Genomic DNA, 21,464 nt, shown 5'->3' with positions numbered 1-21,464 from the left:
GATGGATATGGATACTAATGAAATTTATCCAGCCAGATGGAAAGTATCAGTTGAATTAATTGCATCTCTTTCACACTGATAATGACTACTGATATTACATTCAAATATTAAAATGAAAGGGTGCTTTCCTCAGCACTTTGTTTTTAAATAAGTATAACATTCTACTCTGCCCTTTGCTAATTAGGAGATCTCAACAGTTTTCCTTGAAATAAATACCCCAGATGACCTTCGTTATAGGTAGTGGGATTGTCAGAAAATCCTCAGGGACACAGTGGAAAGATGTCAGCTCCATTTCCACTAATGGGATTAACATGCTGAGCTTTAATATGTGCCTTAGAAAGGACTGGAAAGCACTGACAGTCCTTAGAACAGCCAATTATCAATTTGTAAGTCTTCATAATATAATAACATTATATTATAATATAAATAGCTCGGAGTCATGGAACCATAGATTTTCAGAGTTGAAAATGACCTGCAGTATCACTAAGTTCAACTCTCATGTTATAGAAATAGAGACCCTGAAACGATGTGTTGAAGGTCACTCAGCTAGGAAGTGACATTTCTGATTCAATGCCCTTGTGACATTTCTGATTCATTACAGATTCAATGCCCTTGGATTGAATCTATAATCCACATTTATTATTACAACCTAAAAGCCAGAGTCTTCCAAAGAAACAGGTATTATTTCTGGAATTAAAGGCCACTTACTGTTAGTCCCCTAAATCCTTTGGATCCAGGCCCCCCAGGAATTCCAGGATTGCCAACTTCACCCTGAAGATTCAGATATAAGAAATCAATATTTAATCAAACATTAAAATATTTGCTATGAAAGAATAAAAATAATTCTCTTCAATCCAAAACCTAATTCATCTTATAAATATACTATATTATTAAACACTAAAAGTCATCTTCTATCTTTTGGAATTAAGTTATTATTACACTTAGATATTCTACAAAATATTTTTAATTTTCTAAGAATACAAATATGTATGTATAAATATCAATGTAATGGTTATCCAACCAGTTACTAAAAATATCTAAAGAAAAATGCTTGAAAATCAGGGAGAACATATGAAGTATTATTGACTACATAAAATACTAAATAATGAATTTCTTCCTAAATTTATGAATCATTTCTGAAAAAGTTGAAGATAAAAATCATTTACTCTGACTTTGGTGGGAAACTAATTTTAGCAGTTATTTATCAATGTTAATTTCACATTGATCCCTAAATTGAATATGCTAATTTTCTCCCTTTATAAGTAAATTAGAAGTTTAGTCCTCTACAACAGAACTCTTATCCTAACAGTTACTTACATAGCCCTTTCTTGCACCCTTCTCTGCCTAAGGAAAGAATCTCTTTTGGTAATTCATCAGTTAAAAGCATTTAAAAAAAAATAAACAAAACCAAAAAATGTACTTTTTGAAGGATTCAAGTATTGGCTATTTTCCTATAGTTGATTTGCTTTGTTTAATTAGACACTATTTTTTAACCCATATTTTGAATTTTATTTTGAGCATCAACTATGTTGAACACACTCTTTGAGACAGGACATTTTCTTTAAATAATTTTTTTTATTTTTCAATAACAGTTGACATACAATATTATATTAGTTTCAGGGGTATAACACAGTGACTAGACCTTTATATAACTTACAAAGTGCAATCTTATTACACGATTCTGGTGTATAAAACAGATATAACAAGAGCTGCTCTGATTGAAATGGAAGATCTGTCTGGTTCTAGAGCATGGAGATGAATTTCAGTCTGGTTGGGTGATAAGGTAATATTCTGGAAGATGTTTGATCAGGAGAGTAACATAATTAGGCTATACTTTGGGGAAAAATCAATTGACATTAGTGTTAGGGATTACCTGAAGCAGGGAGAAGTTGGAAGTTGGAGACCAATGAGAATTATATTGTAATCTTTCAGGTGAGTGGAAATAAAGGCCACTAAAATGAAGGACAAATAGCAATAGGTGAAGCCAAAAGTTTTGAACGCTATCACCGAGGCAGAGAAATCAAGAAGAGGACGAAGGACTAAACTTGAGCGGATACCTAAAGTTGGCGTTTCAGGACAAGAAACATCAAGCAATGAAAGGTAGGATAACCTTTTCCACTTTCAAGATTCATAGGAGTTAAGTATGGTCCTTTTTTCCTGAAGCCCAGGCAAAACAACTGCCTTGCTTTGTTTGTTTGTTTCATTGAGATCTATAAGCTTATCTCAATTCTCAAGTAGAGAGAATTGAGTCATGGTAATTTTAAAAGAAGGTCACGTGCACCATACCTTTTGCCCCATATCTCCAGAATATCCTCTTGAGCCCTATAATTTTCAGCAGAGAACATGAATAAATCAACACACCACTTCTGCAATATGATACATTTTTTCTTGTATTACTTTGGTTTGATTCATCAGTTAAAGAAATAATTGTTTTCCATATTTACCTTTACTCCTTTTGGTCCTATGTGACCATAGCCTGGGATGCCATAATCTCCCTGTGAAAATATCAGTTCATTTCAATTTCTTAAAACTCAAAATTAATTGTCATCTATACTGGGGAGATGATAATGTCAAGGGAGAAGCACTAAGGACGTCTAGGTGGAGGGGGCCTAATCAATGACCTTGAACTCTGGAAACATGCTTGTAGTTGGGTTTTGCTCACTTCCTGGTAAGTGCCCTGGCACTTCTTTGGCCAGCTGTGCTCTACAAACACTGCAAGAGGCAGAGGGATGGTCATTCATGACTTATGGAGTCAGTGGCTGCTACTTGCCTGGAAAATGAGGAGCTGGTCTAAAGGACATGGGTGAGGAATTCCTCCCCCACAAAAAATATATATATATATATATATATATATATATATATATATATATAAATGGCCAATAGACATGTAGAAAAATGTCACCCTCATTAGTAACCAAAGAAATGCAATTTGAAACACTAATGAGATACCATTTTTTGGTCAATAAAATTGGTAAAGATAAAAATAAGAAAGCGATAATACCTCTTGTTGGTATGGAAGCCCAGAAGCAAGCACGCTCCTGCATAACACCTGGGTACATATATTTGCACATCTCATTTGAATTTTCTTAAGGGAACTTTGCAATAGAGCTCAAGCCTTAATTAAATGTGTACATAATCTATTTCTATTTCTAGAACTTTCTATGTAGAAATGAAATATAGTTTTGTTCAAAAATTTTAATTAGATACAAGAATGTTCATTTCTGTGCTACATGACAGTGAAAATTAAAAACAAACTAAATATCCAATATTAAGAGATTGGTCAAATGAACTAAGGTACATACGTAATTTTTTTCTTCCCCATTTCCCATCCTTTATGCTTGGTAAGTTCTTTATAATATCTATGCATAACAATTGTAATAAACATTATTTTAAAAAAGGAGTTTTAAAAATTGTTCCTTTGCTGGCTGCTCCATAGACTGAGATCCTGGTACAGCCAGAGCCACTAGACCAGATGCCCCACTTCTTGGCCCTATTCTCTTCGTATTGTTGCCCTAGAATTTTGTAAGATGGGGAGAGAAACAAGTGGTGGGTGCTGTTTTTCAACCAACCTGTGTCTCTATGGCCATATTAGTTGTTAAAATATTGGAATGCCCTCTCTATCCTCTCTGCATGCTCCCTTTCTCTCTTGCTGTTCTCCCTCACTTTAACAGATTAGCTATAAAATGAAAGCTGCATGAGGTGGGGAAAGTGGTCCCACATCTTCCTAGGAGGTGTTGAAACACCTGCATTACCCCACGTGCTTAGGTTGATGATGTCAGCCTCCTTCTCTTGACCTCAGAACTGAGCACATGGAGCTGGGAAAGGGTAAGCGTCCGGAAACCTCATACCTGTTTTCCTCGCTGTCCAGCTTGCCCCACTGGCCCAGGATCTCCAGGTATGCCAGGTTCTCCCTAGTAAATGAGAGCTCCAGATTGGTATATAAGAAGAGCTCCAGATTGGTAGAAATCAGGCATAGCTCCCACCATACGAAGTTCTGTCTATTAGATGGGGAGACTTAGCATTTTCAGTGAGGGTTCAATACTCAGTAGGGAGCTGGGGGTATAAGAAACAGTGATTTTCCCAAAGGCAAGCAGAAAACATCAGCACACCCAGGGCTGGACTCTAGTACTGCTTTCCTAGTGTTAGAGAAGGACAGAAGGAGAAGGCAAAGAGGAGAAAGTTGTTCATTTGCCCACCCAACAATTATTTATTGTCGTGGAAAATAAACTGTTGCACAGGATAGGTGTGGTTCTGGTTGAAAAGACAATTAGACGATTCTAAACCTGTGTGATAAAGTTCAGGGTGATATGGCCACAAAGCAAGGAGGAATCTAAATTAAATTTGGTGGGGCTAGGAGGCTGGCTACCTGAAAAAAAAGAACATGGATGCTAAGGCTTCAAGGATGAGTTGACTGAGCTGGAAGAAGGATCAAGGGAGGAGCGAGAATGACCCAGGTGGAGGGAAGGCATTGGTGAGAAGCCTGAGGCAGGCATGCAGGAGGGAGAGGAGCTATGAAGCCTTAGAATTAAACAGGGTCAAACTGTAAAAGGCCTTCTAAGCTACTTTAAAGTCGGGAGAATTTCCTAAGGGTCATGGGGAAGTGAAGACTGGCTCCATAATTTGTGGGGCTCAGTGTCAAATGCAAGCACAGGCCCCTTGCTCAAATATTAAGATTTCAAGATGGTGACAGCAGAGCATTAAACCAAGCAGAGGGCCTCCCTAAACTAGGCCCCCTGCATGACGGCACAGGTCCCAGGCCCCTGAGGCTGGTCCTGGGGGAGGCAGCTGATGAAAGGTTTTATTCAGGGGGATGAGATTCTGAATAGGCCAATAGTTTGCTCTCTGACAATCTCCAACAGAGCCACCTCAGAGAAGGTAGGCTGAGTTAGAGAACTACATGCATAAATAGATTTGAGTTCTGACACCCCCTACTCTCTGCCCAACTCATCCACCATGTGCATTCATGCAGTCAGGAAATCGGGATGTTGAAGAGATTTTTCAGAGTTGTATCATGATGGGTGAGATCACTGCATCTCTTCTAGTGAAATGGGGCAGTTTCATGGGGAGGTAAGCAGTGATCTCTCAATGAAAGGAAAAGAATGTATTAGCAGAAAGCTGGTAAGTGGGTGATGGTGACTGGATTCAATCATGTGAGGAATTAACATGAAAAGCATGAAAAGAATGAAAGAACTTTTTTTCTCTCAGTATTTGAAATCTGTAAAAAGTAACATTTACTTTTTTCCCCAAGAGTCCAGGTCTTCCAACACTCCCTTTAGTTCCCATTGGTCCAGGAGAACCCTGAAAGAAAATGGGAAATGGAAATGTTGGTGCTACAGCAATTCTTAGAAGACCCTTTAGACTAGATCTGCTTTTCTTCCTGTCATTTCTAACAACTTGAGGGGTCTCCTTAATAAGAAACCCAGCCACCCAGGGGAGAGAGACATCTAGGCTAAAATCAGGTGACGCTGGCTACAGTCCTGATTAGAGGACCACAAATCTTCATCTGCAGGAATGCCACTGTCCCCGGAGCATTAGGGGGAAACGGAAATGGCACCCTTGACTCGACACACATTATTGCTGAATGTGGCAAATTTGTTGTTGTGATGCACAGATTTTGCTAGAATAAGATACTTTGCTGTCGTTGGCACTTCTGTGCACTGTACCATGCACACATACAAAACAGTGTATAGGATGTGTTTCAGTTTCCCAATCTGAAAATGGGTAAAAATGTCTTTCACAAACATGGCAGGAAAGTAACTGAGCAAACACAGGTATCCCTCGCCTTCTGAACTCTCAACAGCTGAGCTGGAGAACTGAATAGATTCGGAACATTTTTCATGTGAATCCCTCACCATCCAAATTCTCATCCCTCACATTCAGAAACTCGGGAACCAAATGGATTCAGATGGTGAATTCAAAGCTGAACTTGGGAATTAAATAAATTTGGGTAGTGAGGGATCTTTGTAGAGATAATTTAAAAATATCGGCAGTCAATGGAGATGGGCATGGCGCCGATAATTTTTAAAAGTTAGAAAATCCAGAATAAGGTATCAGGTTTTGAAATGATCAGGAGTCAGCAAGATTTGTGTTCTTCCAAATGCGTTCTTCAGGCTGATGAAATGGGTCTGTGCTTTCCAAGTAAAACCCCAGTGAAGGGGAAAAGGGTGCTTAAGTTATGCACAAGGAATCTGAGATGTGCTAAACATGTGTCTCAAATTTGTCCCAAGTTAATCCAAAAATGAAATACTCCTTATGTCAATAATATAAAGTAAACTATAGATGAAGTTGTGTTTGAAGTAAGAGACTAAAGGTTGAAAACAATTGACTGTAACATTTCTCAGTCACTCACCTGAGGTCCTTTAAGCCCCGGGCTTCCTTTGTCTCCAGTACTGCCAGGAATTCCAATTAACCCCTTTTGTCGTAAGGAAAGAAACATAGTACAATGAAGGGAATGAGAACTTAACTTTATTAATGCTTTTGAAACAACCCCATGGGAAAGCAATGGTCCAACCCTTTAAGCAGCCCTTCAATTCTGAGATTAACCATATGTTAGAAGAGAAACTGAAGGGAGACCCAGACTCAGGGGTACAGGTCTTCTTATGGAATTCCCAGGCTGGCTATAAGACCTTTATCTCTCTTGGACAGGGAGAAATGAAAGAGGCTAAAGGGAGAATAAAACCCATAGGAGAAGGAAGTAAGACACAATTAACTGTCAGATGGATTCCTCTGATGGGGCAGGCTCCCTGGGCCAAAGTGCTTTCAATGTGTAAAATAGAGAGCAAAGTCGTTTCAAGTTCATACAAATGGACATTTTAGCAGCAGATAAATTGAAGCACATTTTCTGCCATATTTACCATCAAAGATAGGGTTCTCATTATGGTTCTCTCACATAGAAGAAAAAATAGAGGTGCTGGTAACATTTTTCACTACCAAACCACCAGCTATAAAATGGCACTGGCTGCCCCGTGCCAACGGTGTTTGGAGCCACTGGGCTAGCCTTGTATTAAGGGGGACTCTGAAGTAGCTGAGGTAATGTCACCCCTCTCTCCACAACACCTGGGAAGGGCCTAAGTTGGTCTCATGGTTATTCAATCTAAAGGACCTGCTACTGGGTGGCTTGGTTCAGGGACCCCAGAATCATTAAAGAGAATCCCAAATTCCAGTTTAGTCTTAATAATCTGGAACTTTCTAAAATGAAAATGAACGCCTACCCTGCTTCCCCAAAAATAAGACCAAATCGGACAATCAGCTCTAATGTGTCCTTTGGAGCAAAAATTAATATAAGACCTGGTATTATATTATATTATATTATATTATATTATATTATATTATATTATATTATACTATACTATACCCGGTCTTATATTATAGTTAAATAAGACCGGGTCTTATGTTAATTTTTGCTCCAAAAGACACATTAGAGCTGATTGTCTGGCTAGGTCTTATTTTTGGGGAAACAGGGTAGGAAGGTCTTAGAATGGACACATCTACACAGGCTCTTCCAGACAAGCTCAGGCTTAAAGTGGGCTCCATAAGGGGACTAAATACCCATGTGTTACAAAGCCATTCTCTAGGAATGACCCCAGCATCTTTCTGACATGGAAGAGAGTCAGAGATATCCTGACTCCAGTGCCCATATCACTAATAATATGACCAAGAAAAAAATGTACATGGCTCACATAAAGCCCTATCAGTGACATTCCAGAAGCACTGTCCTCCCCTGTGGAGTTAGCTTCAGGCGAGGTGAATAACCGTTTCCAATCCTTAATTGTCCTTCATGGCAGTCTGTGTGCAGGACCTCAGGTAAGGAAAACCAATTTGTTGATCCTGATGTTGATTACTAATATAATACGAAGGTCTTAATAATTCATTATTACTAACATGCAGACATAATACGAGGTTAACACAAGAGCATGCCTTTTTCTCTATCAGGGAGCTGCAAATGTAGGAGCAGATTTGATGGAGCGACACCCCCACCATGATGGGAAATACAGACTTCCAGAGACATATACCATGAAGAAGGGTGGGGCAGGTCACAAATTTCTCAGTTATTTATTTTTATACAGAACTACCACAATAACTTAGCATTATTTATCAGTATTTTTGAACTATTCCAACATACCTGTGGGCCTTGTAATCCTTCAGCTCCCTGTGTACCTTTAGGTCCAGGATTTCCCGGCTCCCCCTGAGGAATGAGAGTTTTCAGTGTTAAAGTTTTCTCCACATAGTAGTTTCCATAGAGATTTTCTCTTTATAGTACCTAGTACTGCAGTACACAGTACACAGGGACTATGTTTGTCTGACTCTTGGCTCACCCCCTACTTTGCCCAGGATTTTAGTCTTCTATGATGCATAAGAAATGAACACACATTTTCTTATTCTAATAAAGAATTTCGCTAATGGCAGGCAATTCCCAGTGCCCGTGAAGAGCAGTCAAGTGCACAGCATTTGGGATCACACACAGCCTTTTGTCTCTGAAGTGACTATGAAGGCTATTTTGCTTGAGGTCAGGCCCATCTCGCTTCTGGTAGCTGACCTGATGGACACTTGTGTTCCCTTCCTCTTCCCCGTCAGTGGCTATCATGTCCAGCGCTTGGCACTTCCTCCAACAGCCTTGTCCAATGCTCATTCCTCCCCAGTGCCAAGCGCATGTGAGAATCTCCTTGGCCCCATCTATCACAGAGGACAGGAAGTAAAGGATACTCACCGGGGGACCATCGTGTCCCCTTTGGCCTTCTCTTCCCTGGAAAAGAAAAGGCAAAATGTTAGTGTCTGGGTGTCTGGCTGGAGGCTCCTTAGAGGCAAACCGGCCTGTCTCATTCCCTGATAGACATAAGTAAGCGAGCCACTCAAAGAAATGGCCTCCTCGAGGCACTTGCCAAAGGTAACTTTTCACACTAGGCACTTAATTACGGATTAACATTTGGAGGATTGATTGCAAACCAATCTAAAAGTCATAGACCCAACTCCAGGCTGACAACTATCCAGGAGGCTGTTTGGAGAATCAAACCATTCTGAAGAACCTGTCTTCTCCCTGTCCTCTCCGGCAAATCCCACTAAGCACTGTCTGCTAACCAGAGGCTTCCTGTGTAAGAACAACCTGTGCCACATCCGTCTCTCTCTGTCCTGGGACCCTGATTGTATCTTGGGGGAGAATACAAAAATTGTTAGCTGCAGTGCTTCGTAAGGGCCCACTGGGATTTGTTTCCATGGGCTTCTACAAGGAGGAAATGACTGACAGGGTCTGTGCCACCATGTGGTGGTCCAAATGGCACATCTGGATTCATCTGAGAAAAACGGAGCTGACCTCTGAAACGGAAATCTGTCTGCATCTATCCAGACGCGATTTCAGGTCGCCAGCTCAGGCTCTCCACCTAGTGGCTGTATTTGCCACACCCTTTCCTGTCCAAAACGTTAACCAAGTGGGAAGATGATTCCGACCCCAGATCCGAACTCCTTTCCCCTAAATGGCATTGACAGATAAAGTCCGTGCCCTGACCTCCCCACCTACCACCCCGGCCTCTTTGAGAGAGCTGTGGAATATCTCAACCGTCAACTTACTTTGTGTTCTGATAAACAACTATGATTACTTTAGGTACAAAACAAATACTTTTTAAAATTCTATCCATTCATTCATTCAGAAAGGTAGCCGTGGAAATTGTTATTTCAGAAGCACTGTTGTTTTCATCTGCTCACATGCTGAAGCTTTTTTACGAATAACACTACCTGACCAAGTATCACCTCCACCAAGTTGGGTGATGATTAGAATTCCTCCACCCAGCTTGTGCCCCTTTGATGCAGGTACTATTTGCTTTTAAATAAAATGCAGCTACCCTTTGGAACACGTTACCCATTGTAAGTTGTCAGTTGTTTGTACCGTGATATGACTAATAGAACCCTTGACATATGAAAGCAGAAAAGAAATAGTAAAGAAAGGTTGAAGCCACTATTTCCACCCTGTCATAATTCTGTCTCCACTAAAAAGCAAGGATAAAATAGTGTTTAATCTGTGACAGACAGTACACACAATGGTTAGGGGTGTGTCCTTAGAAGTCAAGCAATCTTGAGCTCAACCATTCCCTTCCATACCTGGGTGGCACAGGGTATTTGCCCTATGAACTTCAGCCACGGTGCTTAGGAGTCCAGACTCTGGAGTGTGCGAGTCTGACTTCAAACACCAGCTCCATCACTTACTACCTGTCTTAATCCTGGGCAAGCTGCCCCAGGTTCCTTATTTTTCTCCTCTGTCAACTGGGTATAAGAATAGTATCTACCTCATAGGTTTATTATGAGGATTAAATGAATTAATATTTGAAAGTAATTTGACCAGGACCTGGCATAAAACAGATGCTATAGAAGTATAAATACTATTATTTATAAGTATTATTTATGTGTGATGGGCAAAAGAAGTGGGCCTGGAATGTGATTTCAAGTGCTCTGGTTCTCAGGACATTGATCCATTTTTTAGGCAACGGCTAGTACAATTAATTTACATAAGTTGAAATTCTGTCAAGTGGGAGGCAATGTCCCAGGTTTGCTTGTGTTTTTAGAATTTATCATCCACTTAATATCCTCCGAGCCTCATAGAGAATTCTGGCCTTCCCTGGAAAGGTGGGGGAGAGTAGAAAAGCTTGGTGTTGTTTTATATCCACGTTGCATTATTTAATTCAAGATAAAAGAGGTTCCAAAGGAAGAGATGGGCAGGGAAGCGGGTGAAGACGGGGAAGGGAGGCTGAGAGCCTCCTGTGCTTGGACTGACTGAGTGTAATCCGCTGGTTTGTCCGAGTAGTAATTCCCTGCCACGGCCCTAGCATCTCTTTTTAAAAAGTGCCCGATTGATGGTCACAGTTACAAAGCTATTTCAAACTAAAAGGATTTTCTCTTAAACCAACAAAAATACGTATGTGTTTTTAAAATTTACAACATTTAGCTCATCTTGCTGCTCTCTTCCTTCTTTTGTTTGATTTTTATTCTCTGGTGTGGAAAAGAGGGCAATGTCTCAAAGCATTTTACCAGAACTACTGGGAAGTCTAAGCCTTCGTTCTGCAGATCCTATCCTTTAAAACTATGATTCAAGATAAACAAAGGCAAGAGGAAATTAAAACACATTTATCTACTACCTATCAAAGAGAGAGAGGGAATCAGACACAGCCTTCTAAGCGATGAGAAGATTCCAAATTTGTAATTAAAAAGAAAGCCAAGTGTTGTCCATTCCCTCTTGAATAAAATTCAGGGCCAGATCTAGGATGTTGTACATCATTCTCTTTTTATGATCTACATGCTGAGCAGGTGATAAAGGGGTTTCTAACACATTATAAATACCATCTCTAATTTTAGTCCACAAAGAGAAAGTGATTCTTGGTTGTTCCTCAAAAAGAAGGGGAAATCCAATATCACTATTTTAGGCTTGATATCACATGAGATGCTATAATGTTACCCTAGGATCTCAAGGTTGCCACTGGCTTGACCTTAATAGCCAGTGTTTGGGTTCATTCAGGAAGAATTTATCTGTGATTCTTCTCTCCCACTGGTGATATATGAAGAGTGATTACCCAGTTCGTAATATTCTTATATCAGCTCAAAGATGCTAGCTACTAAAGGAGGGCTTTTCTGTTAGTCAGTGACTTTTTGAAATGACATTCAAAAGCTTCTGGAAAGTAGAAAGGGTCAAGCAAGCTGTGTCACAGTGGTTCTCAAACCCGGGCAATTTTACCCCCACCCCACCCCCCACAGACATTTGGTAACACCTGCAGACATTTTTGGATGTCACAACCATGGGTAGGAGGTGCTACTGGCATCTAGTGGGTAGAGAGACCAGGGATGCTACAAACATCCCCTAGTGCTTATGCTTATGCCACTCCAAATTATCTGGCCCAAAATGTCAGTAGTGCCAATGGATCAGCCCTGGGTCAGCTGACTCTGCAGCCACAAATACTCTGACTGCCTCTGTGGCATCTTCAGGTGATAAAGAAGGGAAACGAATGTCCATGGAAACACTTACCCTGCTTCCTCTGGAACTCGGACTGCCTTGTCTCCCTTTCTGTCCGGTTCTACCCTGGAAGTACAACAGTTCCCCCAAGATCATAAGGCAAAAGGTTCTGAATAAATTGAAAAGGCATCAGCATCAGCATCAAAACCTCAAGCACTATTAAAACAGCAGAACAGATGCATCGTGCTAGAATCATTCTGCATATCAGCACTAAAGGGTAAAATCCATTAAAGAGGAAAATGGTGTTGGGACATCCACTGATACACCAGCTTCCCCATATAATATCACCTGCCAGAAACTGCAGCATTTTGACCACAGAAGTGTAACCTGCCACAGACACAAGGCTCTTTTAGCCGTGAATTTCAGGGTGTTTGTTCATTTACAGAAGGATTGCATATTTCAGTAAATCATTTACACTTTATGAAAACCTCAGCTCAGTAACAGAATTAACCAATTCATATATATAAAACAGATCCAAATACTTGTCTTCCTTGCTCTCCTTTGGAGCCCCGTTGTCCTTTGATGTTATTATTTTGTCCTGGATCACCCTAGAGGAAGAGTTAAAAAGTATTTCAGAATCATGTTAATATCAGGGATTTTTTTGGGGGGGGAGCTGCTCAAAATGGTACAATGTTCAAGTACTAAACTAATTTGGATTAAGTGAGGAGGAGTGTGAGAAAATCCTCCATATTTGAAACTCGTACATTTGTGAAAAAATGAAAGTAATATTTCCCCAAGTTTGAAGGGGGTCTGGTGATAAATGACAAATTATAAGAGTGCATGCTGAAGTCATGGTCAATTCTCTGTACTGGCAGCTTCATTGCTGCACTAGTCCAAACAAGCTTATGCCACGCCCTCAAAGGTGTAATAAGAATCCCTTGTAACAAAGTCTGCAAATAGGGAATCTGCAAGAGTAGAAGCCCAATAAGCAAAACTATGGGCATGCCCCCCACCCCTGACAAAGGAACCTGAACCTCTCAACATACCATAAGGATGAATAAGATGGAACTTTAGTTCCCAGTTCTGAATTTTAGTGTAATTCAGCCTAGATCAGATATAGACAGATTTTTCCCAAACAAATAAGCCTTGATCAACCTACCTCCCCAACTCCCAAGAGAAGCCTTTGCCTACAGATTATCAGGAGACACAAGAGAAAGGAAACCCAAATGGTGGAGCAGTTAGAAATTCAGAGCCAACTGGGCCCTAGGAACTTACAGGATCCCCTGGAAAGCCCTTCTCCCCATATTCCCCAGGGGGGCCTCTGGAACCTGGGCTGCCCTGGAAAAAATAAAACAAGCTTTTGAGTTAGCTTGTAAGAGGTTTTTATAATGATATTAAAATGTCAAGTGTCTTGTGTATTTGGAGGAGAGGAAATCAACCAAACGAAAAGATCCATATTCCCCTACCTTAGCCAGGTTCCCTGACTTCTCAAGCAGAACTAAGTCTAGTGTTAAGTCTGTGATCAGGATTGTCTGTAGTGAGGCTGAGAAATGGGAAACCTTCCCAGGGTCTAGCCTAGTGCTATCCAATAGAACTTTCAGCAGGGATAGAAATATTCTATACGTACACTGTCTGATATGGTAACCACCAGCCATATGCACCTACTGAGTACATGAAACGTGGCTAGTGCAACTGAAGAGCAGAATTTTTCATTTTAATTAATTTGAATTTAATAGTCACACATTGCTACTCAGTACTGTATTGGACATCCCAGCCGGTCTATTAACAGCAACGTCTGACATCGATAATGAAATTGCCCACTGGAAACCTCCACCGGAATGTTCCATTGTCATGTCAAACTCCACTGTTTCCAACTCAACTTGTCCAAGTCAAGCCTCTGGACTGACTCTTCATTTCGTACTCCTCTGGTCACCTAGATCTGGAGCACTTATGTCTCGGAGCCAGGACGACAGTGAAATACGGAAGTCACCCAGCAAAACTTCGGGAAGCACTCACTCTGTGCATCACTTGGAGAATGAGTGCTCCCTTAAAGTTTACACCTAGGTGCCTACTCTAGTCTGGGCCCTGCTGTGTGCTTAATATGTCCTGCTTCTGTCTTCTGCCATTGCTTTACTTGAAGGCTTCCTCTCTTCTCACCTTGATTGTTCTAGATCTGCCTCTCATCTTTGCCTGGCATCTATGTCCTCTCCAACACATCCTCCACGCTACTGCCAAGTAGTGTTTCTAACACGCAAATTCAATTGGGATCCCCTGATTAAAATATTTCAAAGTCTCCCCATTGCCTAACGGTTAAAAGCCCAACTCCTCCACATGGCTCACCAGTGCCTTCCTGATCTCCTCCCCCCACCTCTTGAACCTCACCTCCCTCTACCTCTACTGTAATGCTCACGCCAGGCAGAACAACTTGCAGGGCCCCAGGCCTCCAGGTCTTTGCTTATGCTGTTCCCTCGGTCTGGAATGCCCTTCCTCCATGTCTTGCTAATTCCTACTCATCTTCAGCTCAGGGACCATTTCCTCCAGGAAGACCTGCTGAACTCCCCTCCATCCCTGCCCCCCTCCCCCACCCCACCCCCGTTGAGTTAGGTGTCCTTCTCTGGGCTTCTGTGTAGATGCCTGCAACATCGTCCCAATCACATTAGCTATGACTGTGTGCTTCACTCCGATTCTTTAGTCCGTAACTCAGTGGACTAAAAATGCAAAAGCAGAGCTGCTTGGAACCAAGGAGGCACATATTAATGAGTGCTGAAATGTATTTAAAATTGTTACAGTTTCACTGTGATTTGCTATGCCAAGGCCACCAAAATCATTTCGTCTCTTGCTCTTGCTATTTATTTATTTATTTATTTTCTGATGCAATACAGAGAACAAGGACGCTGCTGACAGGCGAAAGTATTCATTTTCAGACTTCTGAAAAACATGCCTGTAGATGATCTTTGCATGCCTCGAAGTTTTCTAGCTGGAAATTCTTGAAAATTACATAGTTACTCACTTGCCCAGCAATCGAATGCAGCACCTATTTTGGTGCTGCCTTCATAGGCCTTCATTATGTGGTTAAGTCAGCTGTCAGTTTTATCCCTCATAACCACCCACACGCAGCAATTAAGGCTGTCGTCACCACATTCTCTTGTTCTGATGTATGGAAGTGTTACCTGGGATCCTGGATCACCTTTTTCTCCTTTTTTTCCAGGAAATCCTTGAAAGCCCTAACAGAAGATAAAGAAAACAAAATTTCCATATATATATATATATCAACCTCATGCTGATTTTATGGTACTTGAAGAAAAATGGCTTACCTCTTCCCCTTCGAGTCCATCAATCCCATCTTCTCCCTGGGCTCCCTGAGAGGCAATAATGGGCAGCAATCAGGTCAGAGGAGATCTCTGCCATGCGCTTATTGGGAAACTAATTCCATGAGGAAATCCAGTGTGAGAAGAAACTACAGTACCTTGTATCCAGAAAATCCTCTGTCTCCCTGTAAAAGATTAAACATCTCACTGACATGTCACAGACAACGTGGATTCCTAGACTGTTGGAGCAGGAAGGAGCTGCCTTCCTAAAGAGAGTGATTGTGTATTTCTTTAGTTGCTTTTGGCTCTACAATCACAAAGAGGTTATAGATAGAACTTAATGCTCAAAACTCCTTGAGATTACTAAAAAGAGAATTATTCTGCAGATGAGGAAACTAACGTGTAATCGGAGAGAGGGAAAGAAGAAAGGGAGAAGGAAGAGAAAAAGCAAGGGAGGGCAGGAATGGAGGACAAAGGGAAACAATGTTGCACGACATTTAAAATAACATGGCCGGCAGAGCCTTACCTTCTGACCCCACTGCCCTGGACATCCTGCAATCCCTTTATCTCCTGGGGGTCCAGTTTCTCCTCGTCTTCCCTAAGAAAAGGTAACCAGACAGGTATCCAAAGTCACTCTTTTGCCAGAAGCTGCCAGCAGTTTACTTTTCGAGAATGAAGCTAGACTACCTGGGCATTCTGAGGTTTAGACAAACAAATCCTCCCACAAACTTGTTCATTTAACTCTGTTTCTCCCCTCCATGCAAACATTTTCCCTGTTAAGCTTCAGGGCTTTCTTTCAGAGCCAACATCACACAAAGGTGCAAGATGAGCTCAGCTGCTTCAGTGCCTCATCAGACAGCGCAGCCAAAGGTTTGGAAGTAGCCTTCCTTTCCAGTCACATTCCAAACGCTCCGGAAGTACACGATAGCCCCGACATCTTGCCCAGGGCCTTAGTGCTGCCCTGGAAAAGTCAGCATGGCTGATGGTACAGAAGCAGTGCCCGGGGCCTCGAGCTGAGTAGAAGCAGTTAATGGGAAGTGACACTACTCCAAGCCAGTGTTCACAGTAGGCCCACAAGGTTGCGATCCCCAAACTCAGACCATCCACACAGGGAAGAGCACTCAAGGTCAATGACATGTGCACCCCCCACCAATCCTGTTTCTCCCAGAAAATACTTAAATACAGGTAAATGCTAGAGTCAAATGAATCTCAAGAGAAGAACACTGTTATGTTCCTAGAGGGCAGGAGCCCCCAACTGTCTTTCCTAGTGGTGTCCCTTGTGCCTGGCTCAGATCTGGGTGCACAGCAGGTGCTAATGGTTTGCTGTATGGATAAATAACTGTTTAGCAATGAGCTTAATTCTCTCCTTCCTGGTAGGTGAGGGGAGAAGTGATTCTACTTTCCTCTGCTTTGTCTTCTTTATTCTGAGATTATTCCCAGTAGAACAGGAGGCCTCGTCCATGACCACAGGTTGCTGAGAGGTACCGGAAGGCTGCGGACTCATGGCCAGACAGTGGCTTGACATTAATCCCCACACTTAAAGCCCTTCCCTGCTGGCTTAGTGGCCTCCAAGACCCCTCTGCAGGCACAGGGGGGGTGACTTAGGGCACTCTTCTTACTGGTCATTTTGTAAACTACAGTTTCAGAGGAATTCATAAGTATTTACAGACGAGGAGACTGAAGGTCAAGCAATTGAGTATATTGTTAAGGTTTCACATCTAGGTCAGCCCTTGACTGACCCTGGAGCCTGTTTTTTCAATCACAACTTGTTTGCAGCCTCGACGAGGAGTGGGCCTTGATTCTAAGGGGATGGAGATGCAGGCTGGATGCTTCCTGAACTTTTCCCAAACCAAATGGAGCCACCCATGCAGTGTCAGTTCCTCCAAATCCATTTTCAAAATTTGACTGAAGAGCCAAGTGAGAATTCTGGTTTTAGGGTCAAAGATTGAGATTCCAAAACCTCTGTGAACCATGTAACCACGATGCCAACACTTTGGGGGTGCTCTACACGCTTCCCTTTCCATGGACTAAGCACTGGACTTCGGGTCCAAAGAGAACCCCTTGCAGATAACCCTGCTTCGGCCTGCATGGGGGTAGATAGGAGCATGCCCACCACCCTGCGCCACTGATAAAAAAGTGCTAGAAAGCACGTAGATGAGTCTGCTCCCACCTCCCCCCCCCCCAAAATACGGTTAGCAAGTGATTCAGACAAGGCAAAAGAAAAGGCAAAGCAACCCATTTACCCCCAAAACTACAAAAAAAAAAATATGTAAACAAATCCCCATCTACCTCTTCTATAGAAAAATAAAGCTTTCGATAAAAAAGAAAATCAATTAAGTGTAGGGGTAATGGGTCACAAAAACTTACAGGGTCTCCGTCCTCTCCTATGTGTCCTCTGCTGCCTTTCAGACCTGGAGAACCCTGGGAGGAAAGAGAAAAAACTAAATTTTAGCCATCTTCCATCAGTTCACACTTGTGAAGTCATTGGGCATTTTAGGCAAGGCCCTCCCTCCAACGTGGTGGTAGTTTCTGCAGGTGTGGCTGTGAGTTTGGGGAGAGTCTCACAACCTCTGAAGCTGGTTGTTGTCCTTGCACCCCTCTCTAAAGCCCTCTGCGGAGGTGGCCCTCCTGATGCCTACAGGAGGGTGACCGTTAGAACTCACCTTGCAGCTCTGGGTACCAGTGTTGTGATGCCTGGGTCATTGGCACCAAGCACAGTGGTGGCCACCACAACTCTTTCAGCAGGCAAATCAATAACTTTTCCAAACAGATCGGGTTATTTTCTTCTGCTTTTTTGAGAGCTCAAGGAAGAATAAGCACTCCTCGCAACAAGTTTATATATGTTTAAAGTGCAATCGCCTCTCCCTCTGCCATATGTAATGTAACTGCCTCATGGCTTACTTGTGGCAAGGAGCTCATTTGAGGTTTGCTTTCCTCCTCAAGACAGGTCTTAGCTGTGTGCTCAGTATACAGAAAGGGGACATAGGGGGTGTGCTCTAGGAATATAACTCTAATACTGACCTAAGCAAAGTAATGAGAGAGGAAACTGTGCTAAGCAAAACATCATAACTCAGTTTTAAAAAGCCCAAGATAAATTATCCTTCCACAAGCATGGACACGCGAGAGTCAGGAGCAAGCATAGTATTTGATCCCTTAAAATGAAACAAACAAGACTGCTTTTAATTGTGATATCTAACACCCATTTGAAAAAGTACACCAAAGTGAATAAAATATAAAGGTACACCTTAATTATTATGATGTGTATGTCTATGTAGTCACCACCCAAGCCAATAAATGGGACATGGCAGGTACTCAGTCACAAACCACTCCCCACCCCACCCCAGGGGGCACATTCCTGACTCTGATGAGAATAATTCCTTGCCTTTTCTTATACCTCACTATTTAACTATTCATCCCTAGACACTATAGGTCAGCTTTGCCTATTTTCAACTGTTTTATAAATGGAATCATACCACCTGTATTCTTCTGTGTTTTGCTTTTTTTGGCCATTAATATGTTTGTAAAATTTATTTATGTTGTTATGGGTAGCTGTAGTTCATTCATCTTCATCATCTTAGAGCATTCCATTGAATGAGAATATCATAATATACTCACCTATGCTATTGTTGTGTCACTGATCTTTTGTAATTCGTTTTTTAAAGGGCTACAAATCTGCAATGCTATGCTCCTTTTGCAGTTCAATCACAATCCATTGCTGATAAAGTACACCTTTCCTCACTATTTCTAACACCTCTTGCCAACTTTCTTTTTTTAATTTTTATTAAATTTATTGGAGTGACATTGGTTAATAAGGTTATGTAAGTTTCAAGTATACAGTCCTATAATACATCATCTGTATATTGCATTGTGTGTTCACCACTCAAAGTCAAGTCTTCGTCACAATATATTTGACCCCCTTTACCCTCTTCATCCTCCCCCAAATGCCCTTCCCCTCTGGTAACCACCATACTGCTGTCTGTGTTTGTAAATATTTTGTTTGTTTGTTTGTTTTGTTTGTTTATTTGTTGCTTTGTGTTTATATCGCACATATGAGTGAAATCATATGGTTCTTGTAACTGAATGGGAGAAGATATTTTCAAACAACTTCTCTGATAAGGGGCTAATATCCAAAATATATAAAGACCTCGTACAACTCAACAACTCCAATTAAAAAATGGGCAGAGGACCTCAACAGACACTTCTCCCAAGAAGACATACAAATGGCCACCTTTCAAACTGTCTAAAGCAGGTACAGAAGTATAATTGCAAAACCAAGAAGCAACATCACCAAGGAGATATAAAAGGGAGTTATTCTTGATAGCAGCATCAAAAGAGAGCCCTCTGAAAGAAAACCAATAAAATGTACCTAAGCCATCAAAAAACCAAAAACTAAAGAGAGCCTTTCTGAACTGGCTCCTACACCACAGAAGTCACCTTACATCAGCATCAATTGAAGGTTGCAAATTCAACCATTCAGTCTCAGTCTCACCCACACCAAACCAAGGCCCACTAAGTAAAATAGTTTTAACTAAATGACACCTTCGAGCCTTGTAGTCCTTGGGTCCCATGAGGTCCTGGAGGCCCTGAACACTTGCAAAGTGCACAGCAACACGTCCTCTCTGCAATGTTTCCCTGGAAAAAAGCAGACTTACGTGAGCAACAGGAACTTCATTACATCAGAATTGTACTCACACAAATCACAAGCCCACGCTCTCCCTGTGGGTGAGGGGCTGCAGAGAATAAGACATGCTTTTTGACTTGACACTTTAGAGAGGGTGCTAGGTTAGCAATTGCGCTGGCAACATACCCTCTCCAAGGAAAAAAGCTCTATTTATAGGAAAGACGCTGGCCACATGGATGGCCACAGGCCAAGTCTGCATAAGACTGGTTGGTTCTCAGTTGACAAGCTCTTGTTTCCTGGGATTTCTACAGCATAAACTGCTGGGAGCTTTTTATTTGGTTAGGGGTTGGTTGGTTTTTAGTTCCCTATGCACTCGTTTGGTGAGATAACAAAGGATGAAAGGGCATTCAAAAACAAAAATACAATGTTTTGGTCTTTCAAGACTATGTACTGAATTTAGGTAAAACAAGGCAGCCATTGGGAATACTCATCAGTGGTCCAATTTTGTTCCCATGGCATTGTGAATAATTGGAGTTTTTCGTTCAAAGACTCACCAGATACCGTGATAGTATTTCGCCCAAGTCTCTCTTTCCAATGTTCAAGTGAGTCCTGTAATCAAATCCTTTTCCAAATTCAAAGCTGGAAAACTCATCATGAGCAGTTGGGTTTAGGGATACCACCAGCAGAGCATCAAGACCTGTGCAGTAGAAACAAGATATAAAACCAAAGGAATTGTACATAAAGAAAGAGAAAAGCCACTCAGTGAACATTATTCGAAGAATCAGAAAAGGGGAAGAAAAATAAGCGGAAGCGGTCCTCTTGACATATGAAGAACCAACAGCAAGACTGCCTGTATTTTCAACAAAAACAGTAGGTAGTGATCCCCGAATTTTAGCATGAAGTCTCCCAAGAGAAAATATTCAAGAGAAGCTATTTATAATCTTACAGAAAAACACTAACAGAAAACTGTTTAATATCTCACCACCAATTTTAATGCAGTTCTTAGGAATTTGAAAGCAAATTTTAAGAAGGGGTGTTATTCTTGTTCATCTTCAGACTTTTTCTGAATTTTACTGAATGTAAATTAAGTTCTGAAGTCATTTCCACTGCCAAACACCCCTGGGAGCCCAAGACCCGAGAGCCTAAGGAAAACCCAGGGTAATTTCAGTCCATACCCACAAGTTCATTTACTCATTTACTCACTCATTTATTAATTCATTCACTAGTTCATTTACTCTATCCATCCTTTCGTTAAACAAATACTTGCTTCTTAGGAGCCTATAAAGTACTAATCATTATACCAGGGACACAGATGACAAGGATAGGCATGCTCCTTCCCCTCACAGAGGCATGGTCTCCTGGAGGAGGTGGACAAGAACCAGATAGTCGCTCTGAGACGTGGTAAGTGCTCTGAGAGGGAACGTCAGGGAGCTATGAAAGCCTAAAGGAGAAGCTCCTAACTCAGTTTGGGAAGGCCATGGAAGGTTTCTGCAAAGAACAGATGTCTAAGCTGATCCTAAAGGATGAATGGATGTTGGTTAAGGAAAAAAGAACCAAAAATGGGAGGTGGAGAGAACTGGGAAGGAGTGGAGAGTAGGAAAAGTTC

General features: G+C 41.5%; 1 protein-coding gene across 1 annotated transcript in view; it reads right to left on the bottom strand.

The window, feature by feature from the left end:
- Window positions 1-21,464, bottom strand: part of COL6A5 (collagen type VI alpha 5 chain) — a 117,647-nt gene that overhangs the window by 47,357 nt on the left and 48,826 nt on the right. Inside the window, exons 11-28 of the mRNA XM_019726036.2 lie at window positions 20,413-20,555; window positions 19,777-19,869; window positions 17,605-17,658; window positions 15,764-15,835; window positions 15,396-15,422; window positions 15,244-15,288; window positions 15,100-15,153; window positions 13,205-13,267; window positions 12,472-12,537; window positions 12,002-12,055; window positions 8,708-8,743; window positions 8,123-8,185; window positions 6,350-6,412; window positions 5,236-5,298; window positions 3,849-3,911; window positions 2,445-2,495; window positions 2,287-2,322; window positions 709-771 (exon numbers count right to left, since the gene is read on the bottom strand). Coding sequence (XP_019581595.2) covers window positions 709-771; window positions 2,287-2,322; window positions 2,445-2,495; window positions 3,849-3,911; window positions 5,236-5,298; window positions 6,350-6,412; window positions 8,123-8,185; window positions 8,708-8,743; window positions 12,002-12,055; window positions 12,472-12,537; window positions 13,205-13,267; window positions 15,100-15,153; window positions 15,244-15,288; window positions 15,396-15,422; window positions 15,764-15,835; window positions 17,605-17,658; window positions 19,777-19,869; window positions 20,413-20,555 — 1,109 coding nt within the window. The remainder of the gene's footprint in view (window positions 1-708; window positions 772-2,286; window positions 2,323-2,444; window positions 2,496-3,848; window positions 3,912-5,235; window positions 5,299-6,349; window positions 6,413-8,122; window positions 8,186-8,707; window positions 8,744-12,001; window positions 12,056-12,471; window positions 12,538-13,204; window positions 13,268-15,099; window positions 15,154-15,243; window positions 15,289-15,395; window positions 15,423-15,763; window positions 15,836-17,604; window positions 17,659-19,776; window positions 19,870-20,412; window positions 20,556-21,464) is intronic.

The sequence above is a fragment of the Rhinolophus sinicus genome, linkage group LG10 (assembly GCF_036562045.2).
Source record: "Rhinolophus sinicus isolate RSC01 linkage group LG10, ASM3656204v1, whole genome shotgun sequence".
In the NCBI taxonomy this organism is placed as follows: Eukaryota; Metazoa; Chordata; class Mammalia; order Chiroptera; family Rhinolophidae; genus Rhinolophus; species Rhinolophus sinicus.
The sequence above is the reverse complement of the archived record's forward strand: the minus strand, read 5'-3'. Positions and strand labels throughout refer to the sequence as shown.